This window comes from Mastigoproctus giganteus, chromosome 2 (genome assembly GCF_048544385.1).
Source record: "Mastigoproctus giganteus isolate SK-2022 chromosome 2, ASM4854438v1, whole genome shotgun sequence".
Classification (NCBI taxonomy): Eukaryota; Metazoa; Arthropoda; class Arachnida; order Uropygi; family Thelyphonidae; genus Mastigoproctus; species Mastigoproctus giganteus.
In genome coordinates this window covers 182,863,827-182,881,348 of record NC_143576.1, presented here as the reverse complement: position 1 = coordinate 182,881,348, position 17,522 = coordinate 182,863,827, and the positions used below count along the sequence as shown (strand labels likewise).

General features: G+C 39.3%; 1 protein-coding gene across 1 annotated transcript in view; it reads left to right on the top strand.

Moving 5' to 3' along the window:
* Positions 1 to 14,915: 14,915 nt before the first annotated feature.
* The window catches only part of LOC150089817 (uncharacterized), a 40,447-nt gene continuing 37,840 nt past the window's right edge, over positions 14,916 to 17,522 (top strand). The window contains exon 1 of the mRNA XM_090368837.1: positions 14,916 to 15,563. Within this exon, the coding sequence (XP_090224963.1) occupies positions 15,104 to 15,563 (460 nt within the window). The 5' untranslated portion in view covers positions 14,916 to 15,103. The remainder of the gene's footprint in view (positions 15,564 to 17,522) is intronic.

Sequence of the window (17,522 nt, the reverse complement as noted above, 5' to 3'; positions counted from 1 at the left end):
GGCCGCATCCGGCCCCTGAAGCAATTTTTCACGGCCCGCAAATACATTTCAATTATGTATTTTTTGTAAATACAGTGCTTATATTCACTCTCATTTTTAAAAAAAAAAAATTCCGGCCCGCCAGCTGCTTTCAGATCGTGCATTCGGCCCGCATGCAATTTGAGTTTGAGACCACTGGAGTAGAGATAAGTCCTCGAAGACTGGAAGCGTCAATCACACCGGTAAGCATTTGAGAAAGAAGAAAAATATTCCTGGATGCTATGTGAACTCTCCAGGGAGTGATATTTAAGGATCATTAGCGTATAGGTACACTGCATTCACATAGACGGTAATTCAATGTCAGTATGGATACATGTCGTGAGTCAACCGACTTTGAAAGAGGGATGATAATGGGTGCCCCACGCATGGATCACTCTATCGTGGAAGTGGTACAGAAATTGCACTATTCCTGTTCGACAGTGTCAAGAGTGTATCGGGAATACGCCATTTCCGGAATAAAATCTCACCGTGGACAGAACTGTGGACGGAGAAAGGTGGTGGATGGACGTGGCCGTCGACGTCTGTCTCTCATTGTTTCAGTCAACCGGACAGCGACAGTAGCGTGGGAGGTGGTTCACCGGACATGAACCCTGTGGAGCATCTTAGGATGCTGTGGAAAGGTCCGTTCTAGCTTTGGATCCTCCACCCAGGAATTCGACGGAATTATGGACAGTGGTACAGCAAGCATGGATGGAATTACCTGTGGAACGCTTTCGTGAACTAATGGGCTCAATGCCTCGCCGTGTGACGGCCCTTATCCGGGCAAATAGATATTACTGTGTTCCGCGAAGGGACAACAATTAGTGCCTGCACCAATATGATTGCCCTTCTTTGAATACAGGTAACCGAAAACAGTGTATCTAAGAGTGGAACAGTGGACACAACCGATAAATTAGTTTAACAACTAAATCCTACAGTAATACAAAGAAATAAAGAGGTTCCAGGCTGTAAAATTATAAAGTTTACTTAGTGGTACAGGAGGAAAGAAAAAAATAAAAGAAATAACTACTATGAAAAGAAAAAGAATCACGGGTTTAGCGAGATCTATTCACTTCGTAGTCCAAGAGAGGTGGAATACTCGTTGATGGAGGAGAGATTCAGAATTATCCAAAAATCAGAGAATAATTAGCTGATCTAGTGATTCTGCTCAGCTGAATGAAATTCATAATATCCATGTTGGCAAGGTCAAGGCGAAACAGCGTGAGATTCCTAACTTCATATATGATGGATATGAATGTTTATTCAGATGCCACCTTCTGTAAAATCAAATGCGTATAATTTCACGCTGCGTTTGAGGACTTGTTTCAGCAATCTCACCTGTTTCGCATCATCTGGGATGATTCTTTTTGAAAAATTCACAACAAAAAAGTTTTGGAGAATCATTCCAAAACTTCTGTAATAATCCACTTACACAATTACAAGCATGAAAAACTTTCCCTTTTTATACACCCTAGTTTTCATGTTCTTAATATGCAGGTAGATCTGTATATCTCTGACCAGTAAAAAATCTTCGCCCAACTGGGAGTCGAGTTGTTACATGGGGGTGGACTGAGAGAAAGATGGACAGACATGGCAAAGACAATAGGCGCATATGAATACGCCTTAAAACAGTACCAAACTCCATGCAAAATTATCCTTATTTTAGCTGATCGATTGCTGTATTGAAACAATGTCCCTTACACTCAGCACTTCTAATTTACAGTATCAAATTACTGTAATATTTTTAAACACAACTAAGTCTGGAGGTAATTTTCGATAGGATTATCGTCCTCAAACAGCAGTCTTTCACTCACAAAATTATCAGGGAAGTTTTTACTGAATTAATAAACTTTAAAATAATATTGAACTCTTCGTAAAATTCCTGAACATCTATTATTAGATATTCCTGATTTTAAAGAGTCTCAAGTAGAGATTTCTTCATTCCTTTTTTTGATAAATTATTTTAAGGGATAACGGAGAATAAATCAGAAGTCACAAATGATGCGGACAGTATGTGGGTTTAGCACCGTTTTCAGAACCCTTCCAATTACAACCAGTGATAGAAGTTCGGGATGGTTTCGCTATTTGTCTTTATCCCTCCCTCATCCCCTAACCATATTCCTCATGCTGTCTAATAACCAGTAAGCACCTTCTAGGAGGGAGGGAAGAAGAGAAAGGCCAAACATTTTATCTCTTCGCGCCTCCAAGCCGACCTCGTGTCACGAGCAGATCGCATCCCTAGATAAAGGTAATTACGAGGCCGGCAACGCTTGTAATTTTCACACATGCACGCATTAGATGCGTGCGTGTAACGTGACGTAAAAATTGCTGTTGTAATACTAACACTCGAGGTGATAATCATAGCTAGGCTTCTCAGCTTTCTGCTCCCTTTCTTCTAAAATACTTCCTCCCCCTCCCCTTCTCTGCTCACCGTCATTAACCGAAGTTTTACAACACAGCTGTCGTGAGTGGTGAGCGAGTGACTCTGGAGCACAGGTCAGGCGTATTCTGTTCACCACCGAACACCGCCCAGTCTGCTTGCAAAGTTGCCAATTGCTCCAGGTGTCATCGATGCTGGCAAAATAAACATTTCTTCAGGAAATATCCGTGGCCTCCAGCAACCCCTAAGTGACAGGCAACGAGCTACATTGTGAGCAGACGCTATATATAAGCAAACAGTTTTTCATAACCCCAATACACTTTCATTCAGGGGAGTAATCCCACTTGAAGTCCCCTTTCAGTTTTTCCTGTCATCGTTTAACCTTTATTATCGATGTCAGGTTTCGGGCATCACGAGTGAGTATTTAATCTGTGGGGTACAAAGCTTAAAACATTCATAACCACACATTGCAGTTACCTAATTTTATTCAGGAGTTTTTGGAGGGCTAATTCTTAATAAAGAAAACTGTAAAGTCAAAAAGCGTGTGGTACAGTATAAATGAAACTATACTATAAAGAGACCAAATTTTATCGTCTTTATGGATTAAAAGTTTCCGATGCAGCGCATGTTTAGACACTTTCATTTGGTACTAGCATTGCAAAATGAAAGAATTGATTAGTCCACTGCTAGCACCTTTCTTCGGGAATTCTACAAACGATAATTTAGTTAACCAAGCTTAATTAACAGAAAGATTTTTTTTTTACCAGTGAATGGGAGATGTTAATGACGAACCACGATGCAGACTATCAATTCTCAAGATGGACGCCATCTTACACCTAGATTTTTAGTAAAATTTTTGAATCAGTTTCCAAGAGAGGGTATTGTATAAATTGGAATTAGTTAGGATTAAAGGGGAGATCGTTAGTTAGATCACAGACAGCACAAGGACAGGAGACAGAAGGTAGTCATAAATGGACACTCTTCATAGTGGATTAGCACAGCAAGTGGGTTTCCACTTGCTGTGCTAATCCACTCTGAAGGTGCGCTAGGACCCTTCTTGCATCTAACTGTTTTATGGCCTCATCATAGTAAAATTATCCAGACTGGTTAGGCAAGACTTTCTCTCACGAATACATCTGGCAGTCATTAGATATAAAGAGATCTCTGAGCCTTTTAGGACTTCACTCTTATCGAGGTGTTACGGCAATTCATCCTTAACCACAAAGTCCATGACCCTTCTCGCCACAGAAATCAAACTCAGTGTCTATGGTAATTAATTACATTTAATTTTAATTACTTTAATGGGATAATAAAATATAATATTTTATTATTGTACTTTCAAACAGAATTACCTATTTATCAAATAATAAAATGAGGGAGTACAAAGAAGCTAGGAAAGTTTGCTGATGGTCTGCAGTATGAGAGGTTAAATAACGACCAGAGCCAGGCTGTGTTGCTTTAAAAGAAATTGAATATTTTATAAATATGATAAAAAAATGGCAACTAAGGTCTGAAGCCACTAAATGCACCTTTAAAACAAAATCCCAGGAGTAATTTGGAGAGTATGATCATAGAATGATCCTACTCTCCAAATTACCAAATTATCATAGAATCAAACATGAAGTTTGCCATGCAATGTAACCAGGCGGCTAGGAAGGCACAATACAGTACGTCCTATCGATGACAGATTGTTGTATTCATGTTCCTCTGTAAAATTTCATGCTCCCTATATTGCACGCTGGTCATTTTCCATTCAGCTTTAACTTCATTGCGATTGTTAATAACTTCAACTACAGTCTAGATCTCCAAGATCCAATTTCAGGGGGGCTGACTGGTGGCTGCTTAGCCAGGTTCTCAACAATATGGAGATGCAATTATTCAATTCTATTGAAGACATTGATGATCTCACTAATAACATAATCAATTGTCCACTCAGTATTCGTAGATTTTGCATTAATATTAATAATATTTTTACTTTGATATATCAATAATATAATTAAAATGTTAATATATTAACAGGGCTGTCCCTAGGTTAATAGTACCCGGGGCGAATAAATTTCTTTATTTGTTGACAAATAATAAAAAACTGTCTCAGGGAAATAAAGATTATTTGACAACAAAAAACATGTTTTATTAACTAAATTATAATTATTTGAAAATCACTATATTTAGTTATAAAATTAACAAGAAACAAAACAAAACAAAACACACACGTTTAAAAACAAATAAAATTTACCTTTCGAGCCTTTGTCCCACAGAAATTCATCACGATCGATGTCAAGTCGAGCTTACCATTAAACCCATTTTCATCTGATAACATCGACAATCATGCTAGCATCTTGTCTTCCATTGTGAACCTAAGGTAGGTTTTAATTAGATTCATTTCTGCCAAACTTCTTTCTACACAGGCAACCATTGCCTTAAGATCATTAAAATAGGTAGCGTCACTTATATATTCCGAAGATGTCGCTCAGATTGTGTCATGGTCTCTAAGTAGAACAAGCGAAGATTTCTCAGCTCGTCACAAACGTCACGTAGCAAAGGTGTACTCCGTTTATATCAGAATGGTCGCGTCGCTACTCATGAGAATGGAAAGCGTTATGATATAAACGGACTTGTAAATACAATCAACGAGGGGCTAACTATTATTCTGACAATTTTTTGTGGTAAATATAAAAATCCCCACAGTTTATGAGTTTCAAGCTGCGCATACTGCTCTTGGGGAATATGACCGGTGTCCATTGTAGCTTAAAACAGTTTTCGTTTATGCTTTTAGAAGTCGACTTCAGAGATCTGGCAATCTCTTTTGCATTAAGAGGATTTAAAAACCCGTTATTTCTGTACCAAGAGAAATATTCCAAGCAACTCTTAGACAAAGACGTTACAGTTGAGTATCTACTGTCGGATCTTACATCATCATACTCACAATATTTACTTAAAATGAAATGGTGCGGCATACAGTAATAGAATTAGAACTTTGAAGTCCATTAACCTACCTACTAGTCAGTGTGCTTAAAGCCTAATACCAGCGTCCCCATGAATAAGTTTAAACACCTTTTGGCTTTCACAATGTAATTGCGATTTTTCATCGAGTACCACTTAAGGTATAAATTTTTATTTTGAAATTTTATGTTCGATGCGTTCCAATCACATAGCGCCCGTGTCACTCAACCCTAAAGCCAGTCCCCTGCATACATTTTTAAATAAATATCAATATCCTTGTCCATAGGTAACAATAAGTTTTTCATATTTTGTTCTGTTCTTTGAAGTTTGCTCAGAACACACTTAAAAGTTCTTTCTGCTGAGAACTAATATTAAGGCCATTGTGTTAACTTCCTTGGCGGACATAGTCAAATCATCAAACTATGAAATCTATATGAAGTCATTGTACATGTGGGGCACAGCTTCTTTCTTCTCATCGTTATGAGCAACTGGGTTTACCACTTAGTGAATTGTTCTCATATTGTGTAGTCACTACGAGCTACGTGGTATTGCACTACTCTAAATAAAAGGCACTGCTCCAATGGATAAATATATTGCTTTTTACTTAAAGTGTATGTCATTAACCGGAATCTAGGGTCCATTCTTTTGATTAGCGGTCGAGCTCACAACCTCAGTTTAGCTTCTGATTAACAAGTCTACTCAAAGCAGGGGTTCGACCCTAATTGGAGTCTCATCGGTGGAGAGGTAGGCATTGAAAAGACCACAACCTAGTGACGAAATATCCACAATACACCAGCTCACATCTTGTACATGTCGGTCGTAGGCTCTCTGTTGACACAACTATGAGCAAACTGGGTTTATTACTTGGTGCCTCCACAACATAAAATAGATGCCCGAAGTAGCAAACACAGTTTTTTCAAAGTTATGTACAGAAAGAGGCTATGTCCAACATGAAAAATGACATCTTAATCAGTTGTCTTGCTTTTCGTTATCATGGTATGTTTTTAATAAGCCCATGATTTTAATAAATGTATTTTAAACATTGAAAATTTGTACCCTGTTGTCTATTACTGAAAAAAATTATTGATGTTGGGTTTTTTGGCACATCAGACCATATTGTGTTGTATATATAATACTTCTGGAAATTACGTGTTCTGCGGTCGATTTATCTGTTTGATGGACGAAAAACCAGAGTTTCCGAGAGAAAAATTATGCAACACTCTCGTGAGACCGTCTGATTCAGCCAAGTTGTGAAAAAAAAGCCCACAAAAAATTCCTCTCGTCATTGACCGGAATCGAACCCGGGCTTTTTCCAGCCAGTGTGGGAAAGGACAGTGGTCATGTGCGCTTTGCTGCCCTTGAGGACAATAAATTTATATTTGCTTATTTATATATTATATTTCAATTAGATAAAATACCCCCGGTTCTCAAATCTTTTGTTCGTTGAGTTAAAGAAATGCAAGCAACCAGATTGCTGTAAGGAGAAGCCTCTGAGGAGAAATTTGAGTTACGGCTTTTGAGGAGAAGGTTTTATCAACCACATTCTGATGATGCATGAATACTCCTTTGGTATCACCACTAAAAACCTCAAAGTTTACGTTAAGAAGTCAGGAGCACCCGTTGACGTTTTGTTTTCATACAATCAACAGCAGAAATACAATTTTTGAAAATATGAATGCCGGCGCTTCAAAAAAGGAAACACATTGCTGTTATGTATTTCCTTTATTTTATTTTATTTTCATTTTTATGGAGACCATGTCAACTTATTTATATTTAGATTATACAGGATTTATGAGACAAAAGTTTACATGCAGTATTTTTTATGTTGATCAATCCCGTGGTATAAAAATTGTTACGTGAACGACCTTTGAACTAACCTGAGAGTATGAATTGATGTTAAGACACAGAAGAATGGATGCTGTTACATTTTAATTCAAGATTTAAACATTGTAATTGGCTTTTTATAATTTTTTTTCCTTAGATGAAGTCTAGGCTAAGCGGAACGAATATTCTACGGTATTTACTACTTATACTCTACCCATTGCTTATTTTTTAACCATACTCCAGTTAACGCTGGATAATTCCTTCATCGAACAGCACTTACTCTAGCATGTAAATATCTGGAAATAACAATATTGAGTAGGATGTTCATATTATTTGCTCTTTTGTTGAAGGATGATTAACGCTCCTAGCTCGGATCACAGGCATGTAATGAACATTAGAAAATTATTTCATCGAAATAATTTCTCTTTGGTGCATATAATTTAGACACGTGCAATCGTCATCTTTGTTTAACCTGTAGCACTTATGTATGGAATGAATTAAGGTTAGGTTCTCCCCACACCGAGTGGCAAAGACCTCAGTTCCAAACCAGCCGATGACGTGGGGAATTTAAGGAGAATTTTTACAACGTGGGTGAGTTAATTGGTCTCAAGCGAGGGTTGTGGTGTTTTTTCCTCCCATAAACTATAGTTTTTTGTACAGCAAGCAGAAAAATTGACCACAGAACACTCGAAATTTACTGATAACATATAAGGTGCAATATATCCTAAATCGCTCTTGCATCTAAAACCCTACAACAAACAAACATTAAGGTTAGTTATGAAAGCTTCCTTAGTTTCAGAGGTAATCGATAAAGATGGGTCAAAGGGCGAAATTTGTAAATACAGACCTATTAGTCTGACTTCAGTATTAAAAAAAAAAAGTCACGGTGGGAATGATAGCTGAGTAGTCAAGCAAAAAAAGTGCAGAAGTACACGCGCTTTGAGTGACCGTGGTACAACCCGTGTCACTACTAAATACGATAATGTTCTTGTATTTCTCTATTTTGTGAACCCCCCCTCTTATGTGCTCGTTAGGAGTATGAAGAGAAAAATTTACTGAGTGCAATATAGAAGCATGTACACTGCTCGAAAAAATTCACAGAACAAAATGTTTTTCGTGAAGAGTGTCGCCGAAGGCGCATATTTGATATAATAGGCATCGAGACATGAGAATTCAGAGTATCCAATAGAAATCGATCTACCACCTTACAGAGCCGCACATTATGGAAATTTTTCACCTATAAAAACAACGAGCTGTGACCACATCACTTCATTCCCGGTTTTGGCTCGCTCAGTGGGATAGCCACATCTCCAGTACTTATGATGACTACTCATCGTCGTTAGTTGATTCTTTGAAATGGCCAGCCGTTGACTTGAAGCCGGGCAATCTCAAGCGGAGGTGGCACGTTGACTTAATGTGTCACGCAGTCTCGGCACTACGGAAGCTGTTGTTGTTGTTTGGTTTTTAGGAGTATTAGCAACTAAGGCCATATTGCTCCGGGAATATGCGGTGGTCATTCCATTGACCTTTCCGCATCCTCCGTATTTGGTGGTGACGGGCTCGAACCCCGGTCTAATCAAGAAGCGTGTGCTACGCACTGCTGCTCCTTCCCACCTGGCTACGGAGGCGCTCCTACGGAAGCAGTTTCTGGAGAGAAAACATTACAAGAAGAGCTAGCCAAGGTCACCTGAGATCCACGTCAACCAGACCGTTTTCTGGCTCTAACAGCAAGAAGGAACCCTACGATGTCCTGTCATCAACTGTCTCTTGAGGTTGCTCCAGCCACAGGTGAAATCATTTCCAACCGGACTGTGTTAAGAAGGCTCGATTCAAGTTTACACGAAGCAAGGAAGCCAGTGGTTTGTATCCCATTAATTTTAAACTACCGCAGAGCTCGTCGAAACTGGTGCTATGAACATGTGACTGAGAAATGGGATCGAGTTCTGTACTGAGTCCCGTTTTAACCTACAAACAGATTCTAGACGTTATTTCATCGGGAGACAACGAGGAATGCGGTTCTATCTCTACAACATCAGAGAAAGGGATACTTACGAATAAGACGGTATTTTCGTGTGGGGCGGAATAATGATCAACGGCCACTCACCTCTTCATGTTTTTGATAGGGGTACTGCAACTGCGTAGAGGTACTGAGAACAGATCCTCGAACCTTATTGGAAACTCTTTAGATGGTGCGGTTGGCCCAGATTTTCTTTTCATGCACGACAACGCCACTGCACATAGAGTTCAAGTGGTGAAAAAATATCTTGACACTAAAGATATCGAACGACTGCCGTGGGCAGCACGATCATCATACTTAAAACCGATCGACCATGTTTGGGACGCCCTTGGGCGTCGCATTGCAGGCCGACAGCCCGCTCCTCGGTCACTTTGGTGAGCTAAGGTCGGCACTGGTCGAAGAATGGGATTTGTTGCCACGAATCTTATAGACACCCTTATATCGAACATGGTTCACTACTATCAGGCCTGTTTAGCAGTTGGAGGGGATCATACGCCAGACTGATGTCATGTGACCATATTTTCGGGCACCTTGTATCGAGTTCTCTATGTTTCCTTTTTGGAAATTCTTATACAACCCTTATAGTTGTTCAAAGTTTTCCGCTGTGTCCTCATTTTATCGTTATTCTATGGTACGCCACCACCATACCAAATTTTGTCCAGCTTCATCGCAAGCTGCACGAGTTACATCACGTTTTCTACCATTCTGCTAGTTTTTCTCGATCACTGTAGATAGGATAGTTTCCTCACGAGAAGTCTGCAGGATCATGTAAAGGAAATATCTTCTTTAACTAATCTGATAAACAATTATGACAGTATCACTATGAATTAGATGCAAGGCATTAATTTTAAGTTATTTGTTTGGTTCTGCTCGAGATATTTTTATATAAGTTGAAACATGCTATGTAAAATCCATAGCTGGATTACTGGATGGCTATACAGCAGGAAGCAAATGTTGTAATTAATGATGATTACTCTACAGAATGAACTAGGGTTAGAAGCGGAATTCTCAGGGATCGGTGCTTGTACTGCTCCTTTTTCTGATCGTTAAAGCAGCTCTATTCTTTTACGCTTTTATTAAAGCGCTGCATCGCCTATATAACGAAATTACTTCTGATTTAGAGGCACCATTAAACAAAATAATAAGTCCGACCCTGCCAGCAATATTTACCTGTAAGATGTTTGACAAAAGCCCATTCCGTTATAATGTGCTCCACCTGTAAAAATACCCTATGTGAATGCTGTTTAGCTGTAAAATCGTTATCTAAGATGCCTCATCTTCGTCAGTCAGAGAATTTTTGTTTGTTCCATATGTAGAGCGAAGAATTGTATCACAAGAGTAAGTATTGGATCTGAGACTAAAGATGCAAGGGAGACAAAGCCCAAAAGCTAGTGATGGAATCATATGAAGCTGGAGGGACTAAACTAAATACGATATTACCTGAAAATGGAAATGTGAACAGTTATATCATGCCTAATAATGAAATTCGTTCAAACAAAATGTGTTTCCAAGAAGTTGTATTCTATAGTTCTCCTTCAATCAAAAGTAATATACAAAGGTAATAATGACATGCATATGTCACTAGTTGGGATGAGTCCCTATCACATATACGCACCTCCTTTGAGGAGGGCACCCGTGTATATGAAAATTCAACCCAAACCGAGAACCAGGTGTCACAAGATTGAGATTCTCGTAAGCATTGCCGATTTCAGAGGACCGATCTGTTTAATCAATTCCCTCCAAGTACTTGTGGCTCAGTAACGACTGATAATCTGTATTTGATAATTAAAAATGTGAAGCTTGAACTAATCCGACTCATTCAGAACGCATTTTTGCCAAGGTTACCAGCACCATTAAGGTGATTCTAATTTATCAGCACTACTAATAAAATTTATGAAACAGCATTCATTCAGTGGCAGAAATATAAAGGGTATCACTTCAGTTCGTCGTCGTCTTCGAAATAACAGCAATATTAGACGTAAACAGCAACTAGAATTTGTATAACACCTCAAAATCCATTGGTTATCTTTTATCAAAATGCTCAGAGCCTTTGAAATAAATTTCATATCCTTGAGCAGATCCTCTTATCACAGCACTTTGATATTACGTGTATTACGAAAGCATGGTTGGTACACTAGACTGAAAAAAACCATTGAGGTGGCTAAAGCTGGGCAATATGCTACAGTATTTGCATCTCAATCTGATAGAAGAGGAGGAGGTATATTATATAAGTTAAACTGCTTTACTGTAATTAGTCAGTAGTCTAGCCAAGACCAATGCTTCGAAGCCTTACAGATTACGATCAAGTTTAGCAACGTGAATATTGATATTTATTAGATTAATATTCCTCCACCACTAGACCAACCTCTTATCCTAGATGCCACCAACTGGTTCGTAAACCAAATTCATCAAATGCTTACGCTTGATTTGTGGGGACTTTAACCTTTCCTAGTTATTTATTTGGCAATCTATTTCAGAAAAATGCTAATGCAGGATCTTGAGGTAATTGGAATGGAAAGTGTCACAGAATTCCCAACCCGGGCTCCAGTCAGCTGAACCTCATCTTTGACTCATATCACACTAATCTGTTACTCCCTCCAGAAACATTTTTATTCAGACCACGTACCAGTGACATTACTTCTCCTAGCGCCCTTTATGAATTTCAGCCAGCCATTTCCCAAGTACAGTAAAATCAGTGTTAGTAATAAATACTTGAACATCCAAAAGTGTACTGTATTTTTGCTGCCTCTGCAATTCCATGGAATGTGTTAACAACTTGTCCTGAAGCTTTGGCTGTTGACCTGCTCACGAAATGGCTTAACACCATTTTGAGATATGCAGCCTGAAAAACGGTTACCATACCATTCCCTGAGATCTATCACACAGATCTATAGACACCAGCCTCATATCAGCATACTCAAATTCTGCAAGCTTTGATAATAATTCTGAAATTGCTGCTGTGTATCTTGATATACAATCGACATTTGACGCAGTTAATATTAAGGCTATTCTCCAGCAAGTGGAAAGGTTCTTTCAGGTTAAAGTGTGCCCCGAAATTCCTCCGATCAATCCTGACCACCAGAGATGTACACTTTTCTGCTAGATGCCAGTCCTTCATTCTCTAAGTCACTGCTGGCTTTCTCCAAGGCGGAGTTCTCTCTGGGCTTTTGTTCGCTGCACTAATCTTCCCTTTATAGAGAAGAGTGCTTATGCTATGCTGACGGCATCAAATTCGTTACTACTATCAGTCAAACGCATGATCATCAACTTCCCAATAGAATAAACAAAGTTCTCAGAAACTTCGCAGGTTACCTTGCACAATTCTCACTGAATATGAACCCTCCCAAATCTGCCATCATAATTTTCTCCCTCAAAAAACAATCTTCACAGATATAGCCATCTCTCAACAGCGTTGCTATTCCTCAAGTGATTCGACATAAGGATCTGGGAGTAATATTAATCCAAAACTTAACTTTCATGCCCAATTGTAGTCCATTCTTGGAAGATTTAGTCTACTGATTTGGACTGCAAAGCAACATCTGCTTCGTGTCATGGCGCCTCCGTAGCCAGGTGGGAAGGAGCAGCAGTGCGTAGCACACGCTTCTTGATTAGACCGGGGTTCGAGCCCGTCACCACCAAATACGGAGGATGCGGAAAGGTCAGGGAATGACCACCGCTTATCCCGGAGCAATATGGCCTTAGTTGCTAATGCTCCTAAAAATCAAATAACAAGCTTCGTGTCACAGATCGGGAAACGTTCACTCAAATATATTTACAGGATGATTCAACCAGTACTGTTCTATCTCTCAGGAATTTGGGCTTTTGCTGCCCCTACAACCCTACGACCTCTTTTTGCAAATGAGCATTGGCTTCTGAAATGGCTGACCTCCAAGCACAAGCTGTCACCTCAAATCGAACCACAGAGTTAACACAGAACCTGAAGTACACAAGGCTACACTAAAATCTACTCGAAAAGACTGTGCGCCACAGTAAAGATGATGATAGGATTATGCCACTGGAGGATCCTCTTCACACACTAAAGGCCTTTCCATTCCTCTGGTAAAATCTGAATCGCCTCCATTTTGCAGACCGATTCCTGCCTCCTCAAATACTTCAGGCAACACAAGGCCTTAATGTGAATCTTAAAGGCGTTTTGAAGGAGAGCAAATACAGGACTATCCTTGCAGAGATTATGTGATTGTTTCCTTAATTGTACCATTTTCAAACCTTATTTAAAAGTGAGCGAGTTTGCATTCTGAAAACGGTGCTTCAACAGCAAGCAGGGAATTTGCCTTATTGGAAGTGACTGCAATCAACGAATTAATTTGAAAACTAGCGCACATGCAACAGCTTGATCTGTCTTGTTCACTGTACCTGTATATAGTTTCTGAACACCACACTTTTCATTTAATATACTATACAGTATATGGTCTTATTTTGTATACGTATAAGGTATTCATAAAAATTGACGTTATATTCGTCAAAGCGTGTAGAACATATTGTTAATTTATAAAACCTCTAGCTGGACAGCTGTGATGGGATATTGTATATACTATGGTAACTATACAATACAATAAATATTCTTGATTATTACAACATTCTCTTTTGTAAACTTTCCACTTCGAGTCTTGTGTATAGCGAATGCTAATACAGTACTAGTGAATTGCAACCGGCTTATTCAGAAAGCACTGAAAGGTGTAGATTAATCCTGCTTTTGCATCCAGCATGGATTTCACCCAGATGGCCGTAGACCTTGAAGATGCGATATTTGAATACCATTAGTGATGATTAAACAAGTGGAAATACCCACTCCTTGTGGGTAGATGTCCATAGCACACAGTACAGACTAACTGAAATCTATTTCAAATGTCACCAATAGACTGGTTCTATGTATTAATAAATATCAGTGAATCTAGGCTCAACTAACTGGGCAAACTTCGGTGCTTTGCTAGACCTAATGTTAAACAAGTGGAAATACCCACTCCTTGTGGGTAGATGTCCATAGCACACAGTACAGACAATGCTGAACTAACTGAAATCTATTTCAAATGTCACCAATAGACTGGTTCTATGTATTAATAAATATCAGTGAATCTAGGCTCAACTAACTGGGCAAACTTCGGTGCTTTGCTAGACCTAATGTTAAGCATAAATATTGTTCCTTCTCCTTGAGACTACGTGAAAGTAAAAAAAATCGAACTCGAAAGTGAAAAACTTGAAAAGTATTAATAGTTCCTTTCTTCTTGGTACAGTAATGAATTATTCAGTCGTAGCCTCGCCAGCCCTCTGGCTATATACTGCTGGAAGGAGTGGGGGAAATATTCTGGGGTAATTTTCCAGGGAACTGCTGTAGAAAGCAGTAACCACACGTTGTACCAATTTTGTGTAAATGTTTGTGGTTTGTTGATTTAACTAGGTGGGGAGGTCTTTGCCAAACGCCACACACCGACCGAAACTTCAATATCAACACGTTGGTGTTACACTTTCTGTCCAATGACGGCGCTTTCTTTCGAGGGTGCGCGACCAACGCTTCCGAGCCGGCGGCGGTAACTTGACGCCTTCTGTCCAATCGGAGGCGGGAACTGGCGGTTCACGTGACAGCACCCGAACTCTGGGTGACAGGCGAAAGGCTTATCTGGAGGGAAGGTGCAATTTAAGTAAGACGGATGGACTTCGTTGTTTCCACCCGTCAATTTCCAGCCGCCGTTAATAGGAGTCGCGCCATGTGCGGGGCTCGCTTCGCAACCGACTGTCATTCTGCCCAGTGGGACTGGCGCGTGTACGCATGAGGAAGCGGGATCGGCCAGCTCGAGAGAGAAACAGAGACAGCAACACGCACACACATACACAGTTCGTGCTGACCTCAGTGAACGCTGGCGGACTGTTTGCTTTGAGGGTTCTCCCGACTGCGTTGAACACTGATGCAACGCATCGCCGCTCATTCCTCCTTCAACATAGACTCCCTAATATCTCCTCCTGCAGTGAACGCGTCGCCAAATGCACCGTTCCCCGTGTTTTACAATGGCTACTTGTTCCTACCCAGGTCAGAACTTTATTCTGGCTTCCCCTTCCCCCAGTCGATATCTCCCTTCGGTGGTCCCCCTCCAGAAATGCTGGCCGGCCAGCCGTCATCTGCGACCTCTGTTTCCCAGGCAGGATATGCGGCCACTTTCGGTGCGGTGATATCGGCGTCTTCAGGTTTTCCGTTAGCTAGTTTGGCAGCGTCGGGACTGCTGTCCAACACCAACAGGGCTGCCATGCGAAATCCTCCTTCTCCGGACGAAAATGACAGCACTGGATTCCCCCATTACTTCCACCCGTCTGTGACATCGGACTTTTTACAGAATGTGACCAGTGCGGGGATAGCACGTGGAATCAATGGTGAGTAAAAACCCTGTTTGAGAAAGAATTTATGTTAATATCAGTGTAGAAGATAAATGGTCAAAGAGAGTAAAATAAACAAATTTGGAACGCATTTTAAGCAATTATTTTTTTTCCACTTTTGGATATTTATGTTAAAACGGAAGTCACTGCAGTCATGCAACTTCTGCATACAGCACCAGGATCCAACAGTACTTCCATCAGCTTAGCAATGCATACTGAACATCTGTAGTTAACTTTTCATTAAAAACAAAAAAAGTATCAATACACGTGCTTTTATCTTTAAAAGGCAGCACATTGTTAGATATTTTTTAAAGAAGGGATTATTTAGAGTAATTTTAGTCAATTTAGTCAATTTTAATTAATTCGCTCCTAATTCAATTTAAATATTCTCTGTGTAATTTAAAAAAATTAAATTTGAAGCCGCATTTGTACAAAATCAAAATGGTTTTCTCATTTTGGATTTTAATACTTTTTTAAAACTGACATATTAATAAGTAGGAAATGTTTCTCAACGGGCAAGAAACGGAGATTTTTTACATGCGAGACTGTGGTGTCTCGCTGTTATAAAACAATATTTTTGGGTAATCTGCTATTCTCGTGTGACGTCATCATCACGAATGGAATACATAAATTTTTGTTTGTCTGGCATTGAACTCATCGGAAGTTTTATTTTGTTTTATTTCTTACAACAGTCAGATACCATTAAAGCTAAAACACAACGTTATTATCTCTGTAAGTCGGGTTTCAACCAGCTTGCAAATATGCCTATAAAAAGTCCATCTAGTCATCAGGGGAAATTGATCTCAAGACCAACGCCCTCCAACTTTTTGTCTTTAGAAAAAATAATTTGAAGTTGCATTTCTACAAAATCAAAATGGTTTTCTCATTTTGGGTTTCAATGCTTTAGAGGAAATGGCAAAAAACCCAAACAGTATGCAGCCCAGGTTGGTACGAGCTGAAATGAGACAAAAGATACAAACACAATCTAGGTGGTTATTTTTTCTTTGCAAAATAAAGCAAGGTAATGGAATCTGTTTTTTTTTTTTTTTTTTTTCTTTCTTTTTATGGTACTGGTCCGGAGATATCATTTAGAGGCCTATGCACTGACACCATCCCACGCTGCAGCCACAAGTATTTCAATTATAATAGTAAATTAAGGTGCAAATATATTAATACGGTATACATAATTTTACACACAATCTGAACATCCAATCGAAATTAACGTTCGCCTCAAATGTGGCTGCCCAAATTACTAAAAGTGACCAATTTGCACCATTTCTTGGATGTGATTTCTTAAGATTGCCAATTACACGAATTTACTGGCAGATGGATAGGGGCAGGACAAGGATGTCTTGGGCATGAGTGTCAAACATGATGTCAACACTTTTCTCTCTTTATGACTTGCATTGTAATACGGATCTTTGTGTGATGTAGAGCTTAAATAAATAAATAAAATTAAATAATAGTAAATTACAATATTTAAACGGGACACACTAAATTTTAAAAATTTCGATAAAATTCACGATTTTACCAACATTCAGAAGTGCTGCTAGTCAGAAGATCGCGCGTTTTTGTGTTAGGGCTAATACCTGAAAATATTTAGTAATTCCTTTAATTAATGACACACTGGTGCTGCCTACCACTCCTGAAAGCAGTTGGTGTAGCCCGCGTGCATGTCTGAGTGTGATACTCCTTGGCCTAGGGAGATGGAGGTTTCCCAATAGCTTTCAAGGACCCCTCATCACTGATATTACTGAGAGAAATGTGCTAAGCATTTAAGTGTACTGACCTATCACAAAAATAAATGATTTTCTCACTAACAGACATAAAAGTTAGTGTACCTACTTTGGGCACTACTATTTTCATATAAACTGGACACATCACAACATTCTAACAAATGTTGGAATTGCTCAGGCAGCACAATAAACGTACGAGAAGGATGAAATTGGTTCAAAA